This window comes from Hydra vulgaris, chromosome 03 (genome assembly GCF_038396675.1).
Source record: "Hydra vulgaris chromosome 03, alternate assembly HydraT2T_AEP".
In the NCBI taxonomy this organism is placed as follows: domain Eukaryota; kingdom Metazoa; phylum Cnidaria; class Hydrozoa; order Anthoathecata; family Hydridae; genus Hydra; species Hydra vulgaris.
In genome coordinates this window covers 35,065,518-35,077,500 of record NC_088922.1, presented here as the reverse complement: position 1 = coordinate 35,077,500, position 11,983 = coordinate 35,065,518, and the positions used below count along the sequence as shown (strand labels likewise).

At 26.0% G+C, this 11,983-nt stretch overlaps 1 protein-coding gene across 12 annotated transcripts in view; it reads left to right on the top strand.

Moving 5' to 3' along the window:
- LOC101234803 (M-phase phosphoprotein 8) overlaps window positions 1-11,983 on the top strand; it is a 46,613-nt gene that overhangs the window by 29,520 nt on the left and 5,110 nt on the right. For 4 of the 12 annotated variants that reach the window (XR_010637541.1, XR_010637537.1, XM_065793011.1 and 1 more), the window contains exons 10-13: window positions 1,633-1,781; window positions 1,872-2,032; window positions 7,034-7,167; window positions 11,719-11,912. Coding sequence is in view for 4 of the 12 variants with exons in the window: in XM_065793011.1 (XP_065649083.1) it covers window positions 1,633-1,781; window positions 1,872-2,032; window positions 7,034-7,167; window positions 11,719-11,733 (459 nt within the window). In the remaining 8 variants the exon portion in view is untranslated. Of the gene's footprint in view, window positions 1-1,632; window positions 1,786-1,871; window positions 2,033-7,033; window positions 7,168-11,718; window positions 11,913-11,983 lie in introns of those variants that run through there. The other 8 variants (XR_010637539.1, XR_010637535.1, XM_065793009.1 and 5 more) reach the window with 3 other exon arrangements.

Genomic DNA, 11,983 nt, shown 5'->3' with positions numbered 1-11,983 from the left:
TGTAATTAAAAAATAATTGGTTCATCAAGCCTAAGATAAGTAAACTGCCAAAAAATTTACACAATTTTTAAAAATAATTATGCTATTATTATCAATTCAAAAGATGTCTCTTACTCAAGGATACTAAGGTGACCAACCAGGTTTTTAGCAAAAGTTGTGTAAGTAACCTACCCTCAATAAAGAATCAATGCTAGAATTCACCCAATATTTTTTACGAAACATGTTCGTGCACAATGACTATTTTTTTGAGCTGAATTTTTTTTTAAATATTCATTAAGCATTGAGCCATATAACCACATTGTGACGAAAGTCTTACAATTTTTTACATACAATTGACTATTTTTAAAAAAACACTTAATTAAAACAAAACATCAGCGTTTTTTTTAGTACAAAAACATAGTATAGCTTTTGGTAAATTTATTATCTAATTCTAATATAAAATTGCATCTTTTGTTATAACAATACTAAATATCTTCCATTTGGTTTACTTTTCAAAAAAAGATATTAACTGTTGAAGAAGTAAAACTTTTATTAAAAAAACCTGGTTTGTTGCCTTAGTACTCTTGAGGAGCTGTAAAACAACAATTCAATTAAACATTAATATCTTGTTTTGAAAAAGGCATACGGCATAATTCTTATTTATAAAGGTTTTTTTTATTATCAGTGGCAGAGTTCTTATTTATAAAATTATTATTATTCCTTTTTAGCCTTAAATCTTAAATAGGCTAAAATTTGATTTTGGTGTCTCTCCTCTAGAGGTAAATTCATATACAATTTAATGCATTAGGAAAATATTTTAGACAAACAGTCAAGAAGTTTTTAGACTAATGTAAGAGACAAACCATAAAAAACCATAAGATAAAAACATGAGAGCCAAAAATAAGAGACAAACATAAAATACAAACATAGGATACAAACATAGGAACAAACATAAGATACAATTATAAGAAACAAATATAAGAAACATAAAAAAAACATGTTTTATTTAACTTGTAAGTTTATTAAACTGAGGTTTTTACTAAGCTTTTGCAGAAAGTTATTCTTTAAATCAGATTTTTTTGTTATAAATGCATGTGAATTTTTTAAATAGAAATATTCAATAGACTACCTGTAGTGCAGACCCATAGCCCCCCTCCCCCAATAGTTTTTCAAATTAATAATTTTGAAGAAATTGATCGCAAAAATGACTAAAAGAAAAAAAGGTCCTTGAAACTATTTCGGGGTAGTACTGCCCCTCTCTCCATCCCCCAATATAATTTTTGTTCCTACGGGCCTGTAGTGTAGAGTTAATTGCTATTATAAAAATCTCTTTTGGTAAAATAAATAAAGTTTTGTTGAAAGCAAGTAATTTGGTAATGAAAAAATTACATTTTTTTTAGAGTGATTTTTTTTTTTAATCAATTTACAAATGAGGTATTCACAAGCAGTTAATACTTTGGTATACATTTGATATATTGAGCGTTTTTTGAACACTCAATACATCAATATGTTTGTGAACAAAACATGCAATACATCAAAATGTATTGAATGTTTTTTTAAGAAAACTAACATGTTTTTTTAAATAGTTTAATTTAATTTCTTTTAATTTTTCTTTTTTAAAATGCAAAAAAAACATGAATTTAACTATTTTAGGCATGTAAGATGGGACATATTGAAATTGTTCATGTTTTATTGAATAGTGGTGCAGATGTTAAGCCAGCTGCAACCTATCTAGAAAAAATGGCTGTTCCAAAACATCTTCGATCCTCTCTTCAATTCACCTTACAAATACATTCAGAAAAGTGAGTATGTAAATACTATCATAATTTTTAAATTCGCTTTTTCAAAAGGTACATTTAATATTTTATATTTTTGTGTATTTGTATTAATAGATTAAAATATGTTACTGAAAAGGTTTTTATGGACATCATAAAATTTGATAAACTACCAATTCAGATTGATCATCAACTGATGGGTTGTCGATGTATTTCTCCTGATGAAACAGGGGAACATGACTTTTTCTTTGAGTGTGATGTTTATGTGAAAGATAGGCGTAAGAATATATAAACTTTTTTTTTATCAAAGAAATATATATATTTATATGTGTATATATATATATATATATGTATATATATATGTGCATATATATGTATATATATGTGTATATATATTTGTATATGTATATATATATTTGTATATATATGTGTATATATATTTGTATATATATATTTATGTGTATATATGTGTATATATATTTGTATATGTATATATATATTTGTGTATATATATGTGTGTGTGTATATATATATATATATATATATATATATATATATATATATATATATATATATATATATATATATATATATATATATATATATATATAAATAATTTTAAATGTATTCAAAAAAATAGATTGCTCAATGTTCTTAAAAGAACAGAGCAATAATAAATTAGTAGAAAATCGCTTATTAAAATTAAATTTTTTTTTTGAAAACAGTGTTTAATGAAAAATTTTAATAAGTAATTTTAATAACTAATTTATATATACATGTGTGTGTACGATTTTAATCTAATTCGCTCCCAACAAGCCTGCAAACAAATACTATTAAATTGGGAGTTACTAGACAATAAAAGAATAGAGTTAATGAACAAGGAAACAGTTGACAGAAAACTTAAAAAGTTGTAGGTTTTATGAATCAGAAAAATATGAAGATGGGAGAGAGTACCAAAGGATTGATATGCGGGGAGAAAATCGAGACAGTTAAAAGTTTTTAGGACATGCAGGGACATATTCAGCAAAAGGATATAACTTTGCTGAATGACAAGTCAAGCAAAAATGAGTTTTGCTTGATTGAACTAGAGATGATTCCTCCCTTCAGCAGTGGCCATGAGAGTATATGTATAAAAGAGAAAGAGATGTAACTCTATGATGATGGGAGAGAGGCTCACGCTTGGAAGATAACGCAGGTCCAACTATGTTTACCATGTGTTTTTAGACATTTTCTCGAAGAGAAAGAGCAACATTAGAAGATCCAGCCCAAACATGACAAATGTATTCCATACAAAGATGAATAAGAGATTTGTAGAGGTATAATGATGAGCACGATAAAGAGAAGCAACCTTAGCAGATGCCAACTTTGCAATCAATTTTATATATAGTTTCCATTAGAGGTTAGTAGTGAATGATAATCCAAGAAGATGTAGAGAAGCGGAGTCAGTGAAAGGATTATCATTCGTTAATATAGGAATGTTAACAGTATTGCTAAAATTTACAAACCACTGCAAGCCCCAATCTGTTACAGAAATGAAATCAGTTTCAAGTTTGGCTGCCGATCAAAAAGAAAAAACTTTTTGTCAAAACAAGAGTAAAAAGTTGAGTCATCAGCAAATAGAGCTGCCTTAGAATTAAGATTGTTAGGAAAAAACAATACAGGACCAAGGATAGAAATCTTGAGGTACTCCAGAAGATACTGGAAATAAGGAATAGTGTTGGCCTTTGAGGATGACTATAATACTGCGGTTAGAATGAATGATTTTTGATAACCTCAAAAATTTTGCCAGATACACCATATGATGCAAGCTTATGGAGAAGACCAACATGTCAAACTTTATCAAAAGCTTCAGATAAGTCAAGAGTAATAGCCCTTACTTTGCTGCCACCATCTAATGCACAATAAATTCTTTTAGTTTCAGCAGTTAGTAAGTCAGCTCTAGAACAAGGTGTTTGAAAATCATATTGATTGACAGAGAGTTATTAGTTCAAGAGAAATGTCATATCAGAAATTTGTCGATTAAAGACTAAATGCTAATAATAGAGAGAATACCTTGTTAATAATAGGCTTCTTGGATGATAGTTGAAAGGATCAGAATGTTCGCTAGAGTTTTTAAAAATTGGAACCACAGATCCCATTTTCCAGCAAGTAAGAAAATAAAATTAAGTCAAGCACTTATTATATAGTTTTAAGAGAATTGAAGAGAGTTCTGGAGAACTTTTTTTGTAAGACTGTGACAGGAATGTTGTCTGAACCACAAGTCCTATAAGAGTTTAGTTCAGAAATGACTTTAGTAACAGAAGCTAGAGTTATTTGGATGTCTAATGGGTTAACTTGTATTACTGGAATGGCAGGAAGAGTATGGCAATTAGATTCAAGAGTCTAGTTAGAGGAAAGGTTCTTTACAAATAGCTCTTGGGAGGGGTAATAAAATCAGACCCATCGATTAAAGATGAAATGTTTGACTTTGTTAATGAGGCTGATTTTATAAAAGTCTCTAGAACCCAACTTCTGAGATAAGATATAAGATTTAGTAAACTGGGAATAATGCTTAGCATCAGACAGCACGAATATTTCAAGGTAGACATTGTGGCTTCTTGTTGTTTTTTTTCTGAAAAGTTTTAAAAAGTGGATACCAATAAAACTCATGCAATCTATAAAATATTATAGATAGTTTTGTTCTGTAAAAAGTTTAAAAACACTGATAAAATTTCTCAGCTTTTAAAGTTTAACAAAAATTAATCAAATTATATTTATTTATCCAATAAACACGCAATATTGATGAGTTATGCTGAATTTTAATTATTTTATGCTACTTTTTATCAACAAAAATTGAAGATAAGTTTTTCACTTTGCCTCGCCTTCAATCATAGAATATTGTTTAAATTTTTATATATACAACACATAACTAGAAAAATCATTATGTAAATAGTTATCCAATTAAAATAATAAGTTTTTTTATATTTAGTTGGTCCAATATTTACAAGTTATTTTATTAGAAAAACCTTTGTACACAAACCTTTGATTTCAAGATTTAACAGCAACAACTTTCTCACTTTAGCTGCTTGAAGTTTCCTATCAGGTTTGCAATACAATTTAAAGTGTTTTAAAATGAGACGGAGCTTCAATTCCTGATTTTTAACTTGGTGTCTTAGTTCGTTATTTATGCAGCTTTGCAAACACTCTCCCTCCTCTTCACTCAACCCAATATTTTTATGTTGTTTAACAAAAAGTGTACATCAAAAATGAGCTCTAAAATTATCAATGGATAGCCAGTAAAAAATTTTTTTACTGGCTATCCATTGTGTCTGTAGATTTGCAGTTTCTACAAATTGCTTACCTAATAGGCGCAAGGCTTTTGCTGTATTAGAATATTCAACGCTTGTAGCAGCCCATATTTCACTCATTCTCACATATTCACAATTAAATAAAGATAAATTAGCCTGACAATATAAAGTCTTACATTCCTATAACAATAATTTATACAGTTATAACACTATTCCTAACATAAGATGCAAAACAGAAAGCAGGACATTTTCTAAAGTTATTATCAGAAAAATCACAGGAGCAATAATTGAATGATGAAACTTTTTAAGTTTCCACCATGTCTATTTTCACACAAGTTGGCATTGCAAGCCTTATCAAGAGGTTGTATTGTTCTCCTTAGGACATTGCAATAAGCAGGTGTGTGAGGCATAGAGTCATTGCTTCTTAGAGATTTTAACTTGACTAGGTCTGCAGAACTAGGAAAGCTAGCAGCTGTACCCTAGTATCACAGAACATCATCAATGAAATGAAAATCCTAACCTAAGAACAATTTAATTTTTTTTGCCTTTTAATTTAAAATCTGACGACTGAATTCTTTAAATGTTGTTGGCATAGTGCCAGTGAATAGAGGAAATATTCTCACTACAATCAGAACCCTGATATATGCAAAATAATTGAATATCATACACAGATCCAGATAGTTTAGAATTGACAACTTCAAAGTGGAATTTAATATACTTCCCACCTTTATCTCCTGAAAAAAGGAGCCATACCTCCTTGCCAAAACCAACAACAGTTAGAATGGTCCCAAATTTGAAAATTCTTAAAAACTTTTTCATAAGTTGTCAAATTCTCAACCATTAATACAGAGACTGAACAAGGTGCTTCATTCACAAATGGAAATGGGCAAAATGAACTTCACTGTACAACTCATACACAATTGTACAAATTCATTTTGTTCTGTGTTCATTTTGGATACCAAAGTCATTGGCTACATCTATGATGTTTAGTTCCTCAGTTATTTTAAGGTGTATAACTCACAACATGCATTTGTTCAACCTTGCTTGGTGTATGGTGCTTCTTCACTTAGTTTTGATTTACTAAAGTGTGCTGAAAGCCCTCTTGTTAGTAGCACTTGTTGCTGATATCAGAAGGACAACCTTCATCCATTTCCTAATTCCAATTACCTAATACACTGCAGTCTGAATTAATCAAATGAATCAAACTTAGATTTATTTGAATAGAAAATCAAAAAAAACAAACAATATAAAACAATCTCGAAAAAAAAGAAACAAAAAGTGTAAATAAAAATGAATTTCTAAAATTTAAATCATAAACCATAATATTTTTAAATGAAATAATTTTTTATTTATTGTAGTTAGTTCAAAGTTGTAATGATTTCTATGCGATAAATGATACCATAATCTACAGAATATAGCACAAATATTTTTTTTAGATTCTTAAAAGTTGTTTAAGTTTAGGGATAAAGAACAAAAATGTAGGTTATATATATATATATATATATATATATATATATATATATATATATATATATATATATATATATATTTATATATATTTATATATATTTATATATTCATACATATTTATATATTCATACATTTTCATTATTTTAATTGTTTAAATATATTTATATATACATACATATTTTTATATGTTATATATGTATATATAACATATAAAAATATGTATGTATATATATTATGTGTGTATACATATTTTATATATACATATGTGTGTGTTTATGTATATGTATATATATATATATGTGTGTGTGTATATATACATATATGTATGTGTGCATATATATGTGTGTGTATATATATGTGTGTGTGTATATATATATATATATATATATATATATGTATGTATGTATGTATATTTGTATATATATTTATAAATTTGTGTGTATATATATATTCATATATATTTATATATATATATATATATATATATATATATATATATATATATATATATATATATATCAGATGTTCAAGTTGTTTTGCTGGCTTTGCCCACACTTTTTGAACGATGTGGTTCTATAACTCCGCTATTCGATGCTCAAAATAATGGTGTTAAAGATGTTTTGTTGAACAACGAGAGCATGATACAAGTATTGCCGGTACGTAAATCTTTATATATTTTTTTTATTGGTTTTTCTAACACATTTTTATATTAGTTGCATTTAAGTTTTGGAAAATTTCTTAGTTTATAAATAAACATTTAATTTATCAGTCAATTATACCTCATATCTAATTTTCTAAAAAATAAATAATATAAAAGGTGTTTTTATTTTAAGAAATTTAAGGAAAGTTATATTTTTATTATCAGGTAAAATTAATACTTATATGTTTTTTAATATATTCATTTTAAACTATTTGTTAAGTTCCTTATTTTATACTCTCGTCTTTTTTATTAGTTTTAAGTATAACTCAGGTGCCATCCCTAGCTAACACCCTGCTGATATAGCAGGGTGTTAGCCAGCACAACAGCACCTTGTATAACAATAAATATTCTCAATATTGCCAAAACGCCATAAAAAAGATATTTCTGGCTAACATCCTGTAAGAGATGATATATAAAAATAACGAAAAGTTCCGTTACTTTTATTGTCACTTTAAGTAAAATGGTTTAAACATTGACACATTTTTAGAAATATATTTAGAAATATATTTTTAAAAATGTATTTATATATTAGAAATATACTCTTTTGTAACAATATAATTTTGGTGTAAAATATTTTTATGTGTTTACCAATAATATTGCTGTCATAGCCTGATAAAAAAAATTTAATTAGTTATATTATATTATTGATAGATTATTGATATTGTTGTTGATGTGCAACTGTCAATGTTACCCTCTATATGGGGTAACATTGGCATTGTTATATTCTGTGAGGTAAATGTTAATTTACATTATGAGAAATTATCATTTTAGTTTTGACAAACAGAAACAGGAAAAACGTTTTAAATATATACGCACTAACCTACATTTTTGTTTAATTAATTAGCAGCATTAAAAAGTTGTAAAGTTGCTGTGAAAATTAGTGAATTTTTTTGAAAGATGTTAGTTATTGAAAGATCTTAGCTTCAGTTTTGATAGAGTCTTCTTGAAGATATAGTTGGTTTATAATTAAAAGTTGGTTTATAATTAAAAACTTTTTTACTTAACAATCTCTTAGAATTGCCAAACGATTAAGTTCTAAAACGCATTGAGAATTTAATATCTGATACTGACAAAGTATCGCAGCATTGTCAGTTTTTGCTGGATTTCTGTGTGACAAACCTTTTGGTGTTAGGTTCAGTTTTTGAAACAATATGACATTTTTTTACATCTTTAGGTTCTAATGTTTGTTCTTACCAGTATTATGCAATATCATTAAGTGTGGATTTTAACTTTCTGCAAGTGTGGGTTTTTATATCTGTTGACATTTGGTGTAATGGTACTTTTTTTTAATTAACTCAGTTGGGTTTGCTTTGTTTGATTCCATTTCATTTAATTGTAAAAGATGTAATACGTTCTGCCAATTTTTAATTGATTCATTCCTGTTAAACTTACTCTAAAACTGAAATATATATTTTTAAAAATATTACAAAACTAGTCTTAAATGGTTAGTGTTTAGAAACAACATGAAAGGGTTAGGGTTCGGCGGTTGCGCTTTTTTAACGGTCAAAGAGACAAAGAAAAGAAAAGATAAATATAAATATTAAAGATAAAACCAAATTATAATAACAAGTAAATAATTATTTTATATGCATAAATAATTTGTTAACTATCTTAAAAATCATCTTTAAACAAACGCACATGAAAAGTCATGCAAAAAGGAAGGAAAGAAAAAAAAAGGAAAAAAGAACTTCGAATTAAAAAAAGAACACTTAATAAACTTAAATAAAGATAAAAAAAAGAAAGAAAACAAAAGAACGAAAGTAAACAAATAAAAAAAAATTAAAAAGTAAAGAGAAGAAAAAAAAAAAGAAGAATTTAATTAAACTAAGAAAAAAGAAAGAAGAAAAAGCAATAGTAGAACTAGGAGATTGTAGTGAAATTTAAGAATTTAGTTTGTTTATTTTATAATACGCTTTTAATTTAATGTAATTATTCTTAATTTTTTTTTTTTAACTTTGTTTATTTGTCATAAATTTTTTTTTTTATTATTTATTGTTTATTATTATATATACTTATTATTATTATTATTATTATTATATATCTATATAGTTTGTCAACTTAGCTACTGTAGTTTTACTTGTTAACTTATAATACTAAGTATAAATTTAATAATTTATTATTATATATTTTCACTTATTATAACTAGAATATTTTACTTATAATTATTCATGATTTTTTATTATTTTAATATAATTTATTTTATTTTATACTTTATTAATAGTATTCTTCCCTAACTTTATTAATAGTATTATTTTCATTATTTTAATTGTTAAGTAAAAATTATTTTATTATTTTATTAATTGAATTATATTTATATTATTAATAAATACTATTATTATTTTTAATATTTTTGGTTATATTGCTGTTCATATTACTGCTTGTTTCCTTATTTAACTTCATTCAATCATTTCATTTTATAAACTGTACTACTTAAATGTCTACTCACTGCAAAGATTGTTTCGAAGATTGTTTGAAAATTAATACAAACCAACACTACCTTCAATGTAATCATTGCCTAAACTTTTTTCATAAAAAATGCTGTCGTCTGAATGATAATCGGAATTTAGGATATTGAAAAACTCTAAAACCTCTTGATTCTGTATTTCATGTAGAAAATATATTTTTCCATTTAGTTCTTTAATAAGGAGCTGCGTCTGCAAACAATAGATAATAAAGTGATTTATATTAATGAACTCTCAAACAACATATCATCTTTTCCAAACACCATAAAGTCTAATCTTTATAATGAACTTAATAACTTTATTTCCCATCAACTTATTAACAACAATGACAATGACGTAACCTCGAAGAAAACCCTATTAATTGTAAATATATGGACATAAAATGTTTCAACTCTGCCAACATCGACAAAAATAATTTTTCTCTTTTTCATTTAAATATTGCTTCTTTAATAAAAATTTTGACGAATTAAACTCACTTTTATCTCTTAATTACCATGAATTCAGTGTTATTGGCATAACTGAAACTAAACTAAAAAACGACATCCTACCAACTATCCCTTTAAATTTTACCGGTTATGTTTATAACAACAAAATTTTATTTTGGAGGAGCTTCACTTAGAATCTGTGAAATCTTTACTTACTTAGAATCTGTGTTTGTGGAAATCACCTTTCCTAAAAAATCAAACATCATTATTGGCTGAGTTTATCGCCATCCTTATATGGATATTTCAGAATTTATTAAATCATATTTAATTCCACTTTTTGAAAAGCTATCTATGGAAAAAAACAAAACAACTTTTTTAATGGGCGATTTTAATGTCGATCTTTTATTAGCAAACTAAGTTCTGTTTCTAAATTTTTAGACACCATTGCTTTAAATAACTTTTTTCCCTTTATTTCATTGCCAATAAGAATCACGAATCGCTAATCCAAAACTCTAATTGATAACATATTTTTTAATGCAACTTCTGCAAATATTTTTGCCGGTAATTTTACTTCTACGGTATCAGATCATTTACCCCAATTTTTAATACATCCATTTTAAAGAACCAAAATTAATCCTCGTAAAAGCTGCATTTTTCGTCGGAATTTAAAAAAAATAAATTGCGAGGAATTATGTAGTGATTTCTCAAAAATTAGCTGGACTAATGTAATCAATGTCGACGAAAGTAAGACTAATAAGTCATTTGAAGAGTTTTTCACAAGTTTCAATTCTTTTTTAGATGAACATGCACCATTAAAAAAAGTCAGTGGTCGCTGCTTATCAAGGGGTCTTTTTACTTAATAGCATTGCTAGTTTACAACGCGCATCTATTAAAATAATGACGTTTTCACCCATGAGATCTGATATCCAAAAAAAAATTTCTGAACTAAAAATCCTAAAACTCCATGATCTTGTAAAGTTTTACAATTGTCTTTTTGTGTTTGACTTTCTCCAAAATAAACTATCAAACTCTTTTTTAAATTTTTTTTATTAAAACAAATGAAATTCACAATCATCACACCAGGAATCTAGAAAATAGTAAGCTATACTCTTCTTTTTTCAACACAATTAAATATGGTAAGTTTTCTATAAAACAACAATGTATTTCCCAATGGAACCAGTGTATTCCTGCATTAATAAAAAAGTTTAAAAAAAAATATCTCCTTGTTACGGATTATTTACTGCTCAACAGAATTCAATTTAAAAGTATATTGTTGGAGTGTGTTTCTTTATAATTTCTCTCTGAAATAAAGTTGTCTTTGATATATAATTTCTTTAACTAACAAGTGGTTTGATTTTTGCTTTATTTATTATTCATCTATATTATATTTATTTATTATTGTGAAATTATTGCTACATTTTATGTTATTATTTTATTGAATTATTATCAATGATATGTACATACAATTTATATTGTATTATAAACATTCTTAATATTAATGAAACTTTATTATTATTGTTATTATTTTGTATTATTACTATAATTATTACATATATCATTATTATTTGTTTAATAATCTTTAATTTTTTTTCTCTCATTTATATTTCTTATGTTTTTTAGGTGTCGCTCCATTGACTAGTTTGTAACTATATGAGTGACACCTAACCAAGTTCTATTAATTTACGATGAGCATTTGTAAATTTTTATTGATTGAATTAAAAAAAAAGAGGAGTTATGTAAAATGTAAATTTAAAATACTAAAAGTATATAATAAAAAAAAAGTACATATAATAAAGTACAAGAATTTTATAGCATTTATTATAGTATTTTTTAATAAAGTTTTTCAGCAACAAAAAAACTAGAAATTAGTTAAATTTATTCCCGC